The sequence below is a fragment of the Rhinopithecus roxellana genome, chromosome 16 (genome assembly GCF_007565055.1).
Source record: "Rhinopithecus roxellana isolate Shanxi Qingling chromosome 16, ASM756505v1, whole genome shotgun sequence".
Classification (NCBI taxonomy): domain Eukaryota; kingdom Metazoa; phylum Chordata; class Mammalia; order Primates; family Cercopithecidae; genus Rhinopithecus; species Rhinopithecus roxellana.
The window spans coordinates 25740536-25753178 of record NC_044564.1 but is presented as its reverse complement, the minus strand read 5'-3'; the positions used below and the strand labels follow the sequence as shown (position 1 = coordinate 25753178).

General features: G+C 43.9%; 1 protein-coding gene across 2 annotated transcripts in view; it reads right to left on the bottom strand.

Annotated features, from left to right (window-relative positions):
• Positions 1-10993, bottom strand: part of SMU1 (SMU1 DNA replication regulator and spliceosomal factor) — a 31248-nt gene extending 20255 nt beyond the window's left edge. The window contains exons 1-4 of one of the 2 annotated variants that reach the window (XM_010378541.2): positions 10844-10975; positions 7532-7742; positions 5634-5786; positions 2491-2601 (exon numbers count right to left, since the gene is read on the bottom strand). In XM_010378541.2, coding sequence (XP_010376843.1) covers positions 2491-2601; positions 5634-5786; positions 7532-7742; positions 10844-10869 — 501 coding nt within the window. In that variant the 5' untranslated portion in view covers positions 10870-10975. Of the gene's footprint in view, positions 1-2490; positions 2602-5633; positions 5787-7531; positions 7743-10843 lie in introns of both variants that reach the window. The other variant, XM_030920210.1, reaches the window with a different exon arrangement.
• Positions 10994-12643: the final 1650 nt, after the last annotated feature.

The following is a 12643-nucleotide window of genomic DNA, read 5'->3' as shown; positions in this document are numbered from 1 at the left end:
CCTATCATCCCAGGCTGAATTCTATCAGTTCTCAAACTCCTCCTTCCAACCACCCAACTGGACATACAATTCCGTTATTTAATGTTTCACTCTTAAATATAAACCATAGCAGAGATCTCTAAGTATTTGAGGAAAACTTCCACATATGGTCAGCAAAACAAACAGGGAAGGGGAGAACTCAGAGAAAAAGAAAAAATAGGAACAATATGGGGCAGGGAGGAAAATAAACTTTAAACATTTAGAGAGAAAGATACACAGTATTACAGACACAAGTAAAATCTCAAAAATTTATTCCTACACTTTCTTTCTCAGGAAGTTACTAGACTCAGTACTCCCACAAAATGAGGGTCGAGGCTGGACTCAGTGGCTCACACCTATAATCCCAGTACTTAGGAAGGCAGAGGCAGGATAGCCTGGGCAACACAGCAAGGCCCTGTTCTTCATTTAATTGAAGACAAAACAAAAACAAAAACAAAAACGCTGGGCGCAGTGGCTCACACCTGTAATCCCAGCACTTTGGGAGGCCAAGGCGGGCGGATCATGAGATCAAGAGATCGAGACCATCCTGGCCAACATGGTGAAACCCTGTCTCTACTAAAAATACAAAACTTAGCTGGGCGTGGTGGTGGGTGCCTGTGGTCCCAGCTACTTGGGAGGCTGAGGCAGGAGAATTGCTTGAACCTGGGAGGCGGAGGTTGCAGTGAGCCGAGATCGTGCCACTGCACTCCAGTCTGGTGACAGAGTAAGACCCTGTCTCAAAAAAAAAAAAAAAGAGGTCTAACTATGAAAGAAAGAAAAATGACGAATCTATAAATAAGGCCTACAAAAAAAAAGAGGCCCAAAATTCCCAGTATGAAGATGAGAGAAGTCCTGGTACAGTAACTGTGCAGCAATACAAGAGAACTAGTCCGGATGAGAACAAAAAGAGAAGGGCCTCAGGAAAGATATCAGCAAGGGGAAAAAAAAAGGACTTTTGAGGGTTCTACCAGAAATACTCAGGCTGGACTAGCAGAAGTACATAGAAAACTAGGCAAAAGAAAAAATAAAGCAATAATTATTGCAAATCATAAAAATTTATGTAAGAAATTACACGTAATTATTTTTTAGCTGTGAACAATATCTATATAAAAATAACTATGTAAACACTGAATACAGATCGAACCAGAAGTTGTGATACAACCCTACTGAAAATCCGGAAGAAGAGTAAGTGTGTATTGAGGAGAGTGGGTATGAGACAAATCATTTTTCAGTGAAGAAAGTTAGTTGCTAATGACTAAAAAAAAAAAAAAAAAAAAAAAAAAAAAAAAAAAAAAAATCAGGTAATAACAGTATAAACATGGTATTCAGCTATGGAGGTAATAGGAAAGTTAAGAACCAGAAGTGGAGAAGGGAAGCACATGGGACTGTTTTTCCCTGTAAGCCCCGAAGTACTACTTAAACGATGCACAGCTATTAGTTTGATTAAAAAATTAAAAAGCAGCTTACTTTTAAATCTCAGAATCACTGCAGGCCTGCAACAAATAGCTTTTTGATCCTTTTCTAAATGCAGATATAGTGCAAAAAGGTTATTAACATCCCTATTAATTACTTGTGCCCTTTGTTATTTATAAAATATCTATTACTCTAGGTAGCTTGATAATAATGACAATGCTGGCAACACTATTAGTAATTTTTTAAAAAATCATCACCAGCAGCTACCATTTACTATTTACAAGGTGCCAGGAACTGTATAAAGTGTTTATGAACATTATTTCTCTTAATCCTTACTCATCAATACTATGATGAGTAAATGGGATCAGAAAAGTAAAGTAATTTGCCAAGACTATATAGTTGGTAAATGAGAAAGCCTGGATTCTAACTAGGGTGGGCATTTGATCCAATTTTTCCAGGACAGTTACTGCTTGCACTTGGTGTTCTGGCATAGTGATCAATAGTACTCTCAACACTATCCCAGACAGGATGATAAATTCTATGGTAACCCTAATTCTAACTGACTCCAGAGCTTGTTCTTAACCACTAATCTATATTGCCTCTCCCAGGAAAGGAGAGTGGACCAGCACAGTTATTGGTAGAAGCAACTCTGTAGGTAGTCACCAATTCTTAGGGTGTACAATTTCTTCAGCAAAGACATAGTTTATACAAAGGAAATTGTACCAGTTCACTTTTTAAATTTATTTTTATTTTTGGAGACAGCTTCTCACTCTATTATTGCCCAAGCTGGAGTACAATGGCATGATCATAGCTCACTGTCATCTCAACCTTCTAGGCTCCAGTGATCCTCCCACCTCAGCCTCCCAAGTAATTGAGACCACAGGCACACACCACCATACCCCGCTAATTTTTTTACTTTTTGTAGAGACAAGGTCTCACAATGTTGCTTAGGCTGGTCTCCAACTTCTAGGCTCAAGTGATTCTCCTGCCTCAACCTCCCAAAGTGCAAGGATGACAGGTGTGAGCCACCACACCTGGCCTCTAAAGGAATTGAATTACCTGTCCCAGCAATGCCATGAGACGAGATGGAGGCACCACACTGACTTCACCAGCTAAGGCCTGGGCAATTGCTGCTCTTCTCTTTTCTTTGCTACTTCCATCTGGGTATGCCTGAAACAGGAGAGGATGTAGCATCATTTCCAAGAAGCAACAATAAGATATGAGTGTGCTTATTTAAAACAAACAAGCAAAAGCATACACAGAGGAAAATGTGAAAAGAAATTACCCAGTTAAAGAGGGGATTAAACTAATTTAGTTTTTGAAAATGACTTTCCAATTCTGTCCACTTGCATTTCAAAAGTATGAGTTGGGAGAAAACTGAGGTCAGCCAATCCATACTATTGTTATTTTTTCATTGAGTTCCTGGCCAAAGGACACACTGCTATTTTTCTGAAAAGAGTCCAAGTAAACCACATTAAACCGAGTTGTTTTTCCAGGTTTTCAAAAATTTGCAGAACCAAGAATTCTTTTATATTCTTTAGTAATTTCTTAAATGGCTCCCAGCACAGAAGTGCTTCACCACCTCTAAGTTAAATCCTGTCGTGGTGATCTAAACTCCTTTCCTTTATCCTCATTTTAAGTTTATTTTGACATTCCATTATCCAGTGCCTATTAAGTTCTTATTCCTCCTGAGAAAATACTTGCAAACTAGTAACCAGAATACGGCCAGGCGGGGTGGCTCATGTCCGTAATCCCAGCACTTTGGGGGACTGAGGCGGGCAGATCACCTGAGGTCAGGAGTTCGTGACCAGCCTGGCCAACATGGTGAAATCCCATCTCTACTAAAAACAGAAAAACTAGCCGGGCCGTAGTGGTGGGTGCCTGTAATCTCTGCTACTCGGGAGGCTGAGGCAGGAGAATTCCTGGAACCCAGGAGGCGGAGGTTGCAGTGAGCTAAGATCATGCTATTGCACTCTAGCCCGGGCGACAACAGTAAGACTCCGTCTCAGAAAAATACATAAATAAATACATAAATAAATAACCAGAACACAGGGCCAAGTGTGGTGGCTCATGACTATCATCCCAGCACTTTGGGAGGCCGAGGCAGGTGGATCGCTTGAGGCCAAGAGTTCAAGATCAACCTGGCCAACATGGCGAAACCGCATCTCTACTGAAAATTCAAAAATTAGCTGAGTGTGGTGGCACACATCAGCAATCCCAGCTACTTGGTGGCTGAGGCATGAGAATTACTTGAACCCAGAAAGCAGAGGCTGCAGTGAGCCGAGATCATGCCACTGGATTCCAGCCTGGGTAACAGAGCTCTGTCAAAAAAAAAAAAAAAAAAAAAAAAAACCCAGAATATATAAGGAGCTCAAACAACTCTAGGAAAAAAATGTGATAATCCAATGTTAAAAATGGGTGAAAGACCTGAAAAGACGTTTCTCAAAAAAAAAAGACATACACAAGGCAAACAGGTTTATTTAAAGGTGCTCAACACAACTGATCATTAGAGAAATGCAAATCAAACTATAATGAGATACCATCTCACTCCAGTTAAAATGGCTTTTTTTTTTTTTTTTTTTTGAGACGGAGTCTCGCTCTGTCGCCCAGGCTGGAGTGCAGTGGCCGGATCTCAGCTCACTGCAAGCTCCGCCTCCCGGGTTCTCGCCATTCTCCTGCCTCAGCCTCCCGAGCAGCTGGGACTACAGGCGCCCGCCACCTCGCCCGGCTAGTTTTTTGTATTTTTTAGTAGAGACGGGGTTTCACCGTGTTAGCCAGGATGGTCTCAATCTCCTGACCTCGTGATCCGCCCGTCTCGGCCTCCCAAAGTGCTGGGATTACAGGCTTGCGCCACCGCGCCCGGCCTAAAACGGCTTTTATACAAAAAGGCAGGAAAGAACAAATGCTGGTGAGTAAGTGGAGAGAAAGGAACCCTCATACACTATTAGTGGGAAAGTAAATTAGTACAACTACTATGGAGAATAATTTGGACATTCCTCAAAAAACTAAACATGGAGGTATCATATGATCCAGCAATCCCACTGCTAGGTACACACCCAAAAGGAAATCAGTATATTAAAGAGATATCTGCACTCCCATGTTTATTACATCAATGTTCACAATAGCCAAGATTTGGAAGCAACCACTAATAGATAAATAAAGAAAATGTGGTACATGTACACAATGGAGTACCACTAGCCATATAAAAGAATGAGATCCTGTCATTTGCAACAACATGGATATAATCAGAGCTCATTATGGTAAGTGAAATAAGCCAGGCACAGAAAGACAAACTTTGCATGTTCTCATTTATTTGCAGGAACTAAAAATTAAAACATGGAGATAGAGATATATGGTTATCAGAGGCTGGGAAGGGTGGAGGTGGCGGGGTAAGAAGGAAAGTGGGGATGGTTAATAGATACAAAAAATATAAAGAATAAATAAGAAACAGCATTTGATAGCACAACAGGGTGACTATAGTCAATAATAATTATACATTTTAAAATAACTGAAAGAATTGAATTGTTTGTAAGACAAAGGATAAATGCTTGAGGTGATGGATACTCCATTTACCCTCATTATGCACTGCATGCCTATATCAAAATATCTTATGTACCCCATAAATATATATACCTACTATGTACCCCCCCAAAAAATTTTTTAATCCTTTTTCCTCCTATTTTGACAAACCTCTAGTGAAAGGCTGGGGGGGTAGGCAGGAAGAATGAAACTACACAGATAATATGGTTTTGGAAGAATAAAAGTATCTATCATCATGCTCTACCAGTAAGCATAATCAGCTAAGAAGCAAAAGCACAAGCTTCTAGGGACTAAAAAGGCTAGAATGAAACTGCATTTGTTAGGGGCAAGACACACAAATGATCAGTGAACATACCAGCAATCAGGCAGCACTTCAGGGAGGTCTAATGTGGAAATGACATCAGAATAAAATTTTCTGTAGTAACCAACACACAATCCTCTAAAATGAGGTGTGTAGAAGACTCTCAAATAATCAGAAAACTGAACAAAATTATTCTTTTTCTAACATATGCAAATTTCAACCAACATATATAAACAGAGAAGCATCATTCTCAAAAATTAAATCAAAATCACAAAAAGTATCCAATAAAATAATTTAAAAAACAGATGTTATTATATTTCTAAAGTTGACAAAAAGTTCCTTTACATTACCACAGTCATACCTCACGAGGATCAAAGTAAGACCTAGCCAAAAGGTTCTCCAGATGAATATATCGCTCTGGCTGTGTTTGTTTTAACATGATCATAGGATCAGTCTGTCTCAAAAGTGACCTGGCAGCACCCAATTCACGGAGCTCTATCAATTCCAGAACAACCTGAACAATTTAAAAAAAAAAAAAAAAAAAACAGATGTTTCAACACATTCTCTTATTAATATTTTTCAGTAAAATATCTAACACAGACATGGCCTGTCAAAGTGATTTCCAATACCAGGAAGTGCCCCTTTCCCTTTTCACTAGCAATTTCAGGTTGACAACTGAAGTAATTATAAATAGTAACTTCGGCCGGGCTTGGTGGCTCATGCCTGTAATCCTAGCACTTTGGGAGGCCAAGATGGGTGGATCACTTGAGGTCAGGAGTTCGAAATCAGTCTGGCCAACGTGGTGAAACCCACTTTCTACTAAAAATACAAAAAAATGAGCTGGGTGTGGTGGTATGTGCCTCTAATCCCAGCTACTTGGGAGGCTGAGGCAGGAGAATTGCTTGAACCCAAGAGGCAGAGGTTGCAGTGAGCCAAGCTCATGCTACTGCACTCTGTCTCAAAAAATTAGTAATTTCAATCCTTCAAACTCTATCCATTTTTATCTACCAATCTCCCCTCCTCTCAAGCTTCTTGCTCAGAATGTAGATGCCAAAGAAAGCTAAAAATGGGAATATCCCCATGGGCTCCAGAGAAACCTTTCTCCAGTTACCAAAATTTTCTATGGGAATTATTGAACTCATATGGATTATAAAGAAACAAACTGCCCAGACATGGCAGTTCACACCTGTAATCCCAGCATTTGGGAGACCGAGGCAGGTAGATCACTGAGGTCAGGAGTTGGAGACCAGCCTGGCCAATGTGGTGAAACCCCGTCTCTACTAAATACAAAAATTAGCCGGGTGTGGTGGTGCACGCCTGTAATCCCAGCTACTCAGGAGGCTGAGGGAGAAGAATCACTTGAACCCAGGAGATGGAGATTGCAGTGAGCAGAGGTCGCACCACTGCACTCCAGCCTGGGCAACAGAGTGAGACTCCGTCTCAAAAAAAAAAAAAAAAAAAAAAAAAACCCCGAAAACAAAAACAAAAAACCAATTTCCCTACTTTTACTTCAAATTACAATCTTATTTCCAAAAAGTCTACTCTCTGTTTTATAATCACAAATTTGTCTGATCTTTGTCCTAGGTTCTTGACTTGGAGCTTCTTGGAATTTAACCAGTGATAGGGGTATCTTTCTTACTCCTGGGCCCCTTGAATCACACCTGGGTTTGTGCCAAGGCAATGGCTCAGGATAGGTAGGAGCTAGTTACAGAAAGACTAACTATGTGATTAGAAAGTTGAGGTTCTCTTACGCCTGTAATCCCAGCTCTTTGGAAGGTCAAGGCTGGCGAACTGCTTGAGCCCAGGAGTTTGAGACCACCCTGGGTATTATGGTCTACAATAATCCTGTGATTATTGTAGATCCTGTAGATTATTGTGAGATCCTGTGTCTACAAAAAAACGCAAAAATTAGGCAGGCGTGGTGGTGCGTGCCTGTGTTCCTAGCTACTCAGGAGGCTGAGGCAGGAGGAAGGATTGATCCTGGAAATGGAGGATGCAGCAAGCTGTGATCTTGCCACAGCACTCCAGAGTGGGTAACAGAACAAGACCCAGTCTCAAAAAGAGGAAAGAATTTTAATTTGGGAAATCTTGGATTTTCCGAGAAGGGAGAAAAAATACCATGTCAAGCCTTGCCATTGTAAGTTTTACGGGCTGATGCAGCCCTACTGTGCTTGAAGGAACGCTCGCTGATGCTTTTTCGTCAGAGAGCTGGCCCACAGCAAATCAACCCACGGAGATCAGCATCTCCACCACTCTCACCTGTTCGTAGAGGTCAATGAGGGTTTTGTCTGGCAATTTCAGAGACTGGATAGCCTGCAACACAGTATCCCAATGGCCACTGTTAATGTCAGCCACAAAACTCTCAATGCTGTCCACAGTATTCAGAGACACAGTAGTCTCCTCCTGCAAGGTGGCTAATGCCCGATGTAAACTGTTCTCCTTTAAGTACTGCATGATAAGGCGGATCACACTGAAAGAAAACAAATCATTCAGCTCAGGGATTCTCACTCACCCGAGGTCAAAAACAAAGCCTACCAAGCTCTTACTCAATCATTTTCCTTTATCATTTCTTTATCATGTGAGTAAAATTTTCCAAAATCACACAATCTAAATTACAAGGGGACCCCCCCAACCATAGAGACACTGGGGTTCAAGGAAGGGAAATCATTTGCCTAATGTCTCAGTCAGCTAGAAAGGGAGTTGGTATCAAGGTGACTATCTTATTTCCTAATTCAGAGCCTAGTTTCCTATTCATTCCTATAATTATATTGTAGCACACTTCACTGAATTACTTTAAATGACTACGCTAGTCATTGATACAAAATAATCTAAATGAGGCTAGGCATGCTGGTTCACGACTGTAATCTCAGTACTTTGGGAGGCTGAGGCAGAAAGATTGCTGGAAACCAGGAGTTTGAGACCAGATCAGGCAGCTGTGAGACTCCATCTCTACAAATTTCTTTTTTTTAATTAGCCAAATATGGTAGCACGTGCCTGTAGTCCCAGCTACTTGGGATGTTGATGTGGGAGGATCCCTTGAGTCCAGGAGTTCAAGACCAGCATGGGCAACATAAGGAGACCCCTTCTCTACAAAAAAAAAAAAAAAAGGCCGGGCGCAGTGGCTCACGCCTGTAATCCCAGCACTTTGGGAGGCCGAGGCGGGTGGATCACCTGAGGTCGGGAGTTCAAGACCAGCCTAACCAACATGGAGAAACCCCGTCTCTACTAAAAATACAAAATTAGCTGGGCCTGGTGGCACATGCCTGTAATCCCAGCTACTAGGGAGGCTGAGGCAGGAGAACTGCTTGAACCTGGGAGGCGGAGGTTGCGGTGAGCGGAGATCGTGCCATTGCACTCCAGCCTGGGCAACAAGAGTGAAACTCCGCCTCAAAAAAAAAAAAGAAAAGAAAAAAAAAAATTAGCTAGGCATGATAGTGTGTGCTTGTGGTCCCAGCTATTTGGGAAGCTGGGGTGGGAGGATCGCTTGTATCCGTAAGGTTGAGGCTGCAGTGAGCCATGATCATGCCACTGCACTCTAGCCTGGGAAAGAGAGCAAGACCCTGCCTCAAAAAATAAATAAAATAAAGCCAATGAGGTAAGTTTACTGTTATCCCCAATTTACAGATGAGAATTTGATCAGATAACAGAGATAATAAGTGGAAAAATCAGAACTCAAACTGGCAGTGTGGCTCTTGAGCATATATTCCTGAGAAGAAAGCAAACACCTTCTTTTTTTTTTTTTTTGAGAAAGGGTCTCACTTCCATTCACTCCGACTGGAGAGAATGGTGGCGGGATCGTGGCTCACTGCAGCCTCGACTTCCTGGGATCAAGTGATCCTCTCACCTCAGCCTCCCGAGTAGCTGAGACCACAGGCACGCAACACCACACTGGCTAATTGTTGTATTTGTAGAGACATGGTTTTGCTATGTTGACCATGCTGGTCTCAAACTCCTGGGCTCAAGTGATCCACCCGCCTCAGCTTCCCGAAGTGTTGGGATTACAGGTGTGAGCCACCGCACCTGGCCCCTCTTCTTAAAAACAACTATAAAAGAGAACTGATTGCTGCTACTGTAAGTAGTCTTTTTCTCTCATGGCCCCTTTATGAGGTATGCAGGTATCCAGACTTAGACCCCCCGTTATTCTGGTATGAGACTATCTTCCTTAGCACATTTCCATTGACTTCCATTTTACACTCCCAAAATAAGTCATCTCTCTCCTCAAACACCTCACATTTGACATAGCCAAAATCAAATTCCCTACCTTCAAACACGAATGAATGCATAATGAGTTAAAAGCTCTGAAGACAGTCTGGGATTTGAATCAAAGTTATGTGACCTTGGACAAGTTGGTTAACATCATTTCAGTATTTGCTGAATGTATAGACCTCCCTTCCTCCTATGAAGTCTCCAAAAGCCGGGCGCGGTGGCTCATGCCTGTAATCCCAGCACTTTGGGAGGCCGAGGCGGGCGGATCACCTGGGGTCGGGAGTTCCAGACCAGTCTGACCAACATGGAGAAACTCTGTCTCTACTAAAAATACAAAATTAGCCAGGCGTGGTGGCACATGCCTGTAATCCCAGCTACTAGGGAGGCTGAGGCAGGAGAATCGCTTGAACCCGGGAGGCAGAGATTGCAGTGAGCCGAGATCGCGCCATTGCACTCCAGCCTGGGAAACAAGAGCAAAACTCCATCTCAAAATAAAAAAAGTCAAGTCTCCAAAAAAGGTCCTCTCCCTCCCTTACACTCAGAACACAATTGTTATGTCTGTTAATTTAATTATTATTAAGTATTGGCAAGGACAGGTGGAGGATGGAGTTCTGGAAAAGCACACTAAGGTTTTCTTTCGTCACTACTTCTCATTCCCTATTCCTTGAAAATTTTTCTTTCTAGCCCAGTCTCCAGAATCTGTCTCTCCTTTGCGGTTACAGAGAGCTCACAGAAAAACCAAAATTCAGTGCCAGATCGGGCCTGAGAGTTGTTCATTCATTCCAAAAGCTAGTTGTTCATCCATTCCAAAAGCAATTAACTCTTCCTCTAAGGTACGTCAGACACTGAGACCACAAGGAAAACGAACTCCTAGGCACCGACAAAGCTAGTTTGGGGTGAGGTTATCAAACAGTGACAACAATGAGTGATAAATGCTAGGCAGAGGAAAGCAAAGGGGCCGTATGAGCACAGAGACAACAAATCACATTGCATAAGCTGGACAGGGAGAGAAGCAAGGCTTAAAAGAGGCCTATCCCCTTGTGCAGATTCAATTAGACTGGAGTCCCGAGTGGATCCTTAATTTGGTCAATCACAGCGCGCCAGCAGTTGGCCAAGGACAGAACTCAGGTCTGCAAGGTGTGTTTTCCCCACCCCTTGCCACCACCCTCGAGGCTTTGGCTGAGAGCTGCTACTTTCCTGTGGGCGCACCTCCGAGATAGCCAGATCCAAGATGCCTCTTTGGGGGCAAGGAAATGGCCCTCCATTCCCTAGCCTCTCGGATGCCTTCTCCCGAGTATCTTCCGCCCCACACCCTTAACCTCTGGGCCCCCGGCACGGCGGGAACATCCCCACCGCAGGACTCACTCCGAAGATTCGATTTCGATCGACATAGCTGTATTTCTCCGGGAGCAGGCCCCAGCTCTTCTTCAAGGCCGGTAGCGCAACACACCACCACCACCTCCGGCGGACGCCTAACGTCACTTCCGCTTGGGTCGGCATCCGGCGCCCGCCCTGGAGATAGCGTGAACAAAAAGAAGGCGAGGTGTGCGTAGGGGCGGGGCCCTCAGGGGCTGTCAGAGGCGGAGTTTATGCCTCTGCCCCAGAGAAATAAGCTCCAGGAGGAAGACTGTTTAAAAGCAGGCCAGGGTGGCTCAAGCCTGTAATCCCAGCGCTTTGGGAGGCCGAGACGGGCGGATTACGAGGTCAGGAGATCGAGACCATCCTGGCTAACACGGTGAAACTCCGTCTCTATTTAAAAAAAAAAAAATACAAAAAACTAGCCGGGCGAGGTGGCGGGCGCCTGCAGTCCCAGCTGAAGCAGGAGAATGAGGCAGGAGGCTGAGGCGAATGAGGCAGGAGGCTGAGGCAGGAGAATGGCGTAAATCAGGGAGGCGGAGCTTGCAGTGAGCTGAGATCCGGCCACTGCACTCCAGCCTGGGCGACAGAGCGAGACTCCGTCTCAAAAAAAAAAAAAGAAGAAAAAAAAAAAACAGGCCAGGGCCGGGCGCGGTGGCTCAAGCTTGTAATCCCAACACTTTGGAAGGCCGAGGCAGGCGATCAGCTGAGGTTGGGAGTTCGAGACCAGCCTGACCAACATGGAGAAACCCCGTCTCTACTAAAAATACAAACTTAGCCGGGCGTAGTGGCGCATGGCTGCAATTCCTACTCGGGAGGCTGAGGCAGGAGAATCGCTTGAACCCAGGAGGCGGAGGTTGCAGTGAGCAGAGATCGCGCCATTGCACTCCAGCCTAGAAAACAAGAACTCAACAACGTCTCAAAAAAAAAAAAAAAAAAAAAAAAAAAAAAAAAAAAAAAAGCGCTGGGCGCCATACAGCTCACAAATGCGCTGAAAAAGAAAAGCGCTGGGGCAGAGCGCGGTGGCTCACGTCTGTACTCCCAGCGCGCGCTGTGGGAGCCCGAAGCAGGGTGGATTACCTGAGGTCAGGAGTTCGAGACCAGCCAGGGCAACATGGTGAAACCCTGTCTCTACTAAAAATAGAAAAAATTAGCCAGGCGTGGTGGCGGGGGCGCCTGTAATCTCAGCTACTCGGGAGGCTGTGGCAGGAAAATCTTTTCAACTCGAGAGGTGAAGGTCGCAGTGAGCCGAGATCGCACCATTGCACTCCATCCTGGGCAAGGAGAGCAAAACTCCGTCTCAAAAGAAGAAAAGAAAAGTAGTCGTGATCAGATTCTAGTAAGAAAAGCGGAAAAAAAAAAAAAGGAAAGAAAAAGCACTGGGTTGGAAAGGTTGCTCTTTTTTTTTTTTTTTTTTGAGATGGAATCTAAATCTTGCACTGTCGCCCAGGCTGGAGAGCACAACAGTGGCGCGATCTCAGCTCACTGCAATCTCTGCCTCATGGGTTCAGGAGATTCTCTTGCCTCAGCCTCCAGAGTACCTGGGATTACAGGCTTCTTGCCACCACACCCGGCTAATTTTTTGTATTTTTAGTAGAGATGGGGTTTCACTATGTTGGTCAGGCTGTTCTCGAACTCCTGACCTCGTGATCCGCCCGCCTCGGCTTCCCAAAGTGCTGGGATTACAGGTGTGAGTCACTGTGCCCGGCCAATGTTGCTTTCATTTGATGTAGTTAGTTGATTCGATTTAAGATAAGGCTGAATATGCAATACCTGATTGGGATATTAATACATTCGAAACCAACATAA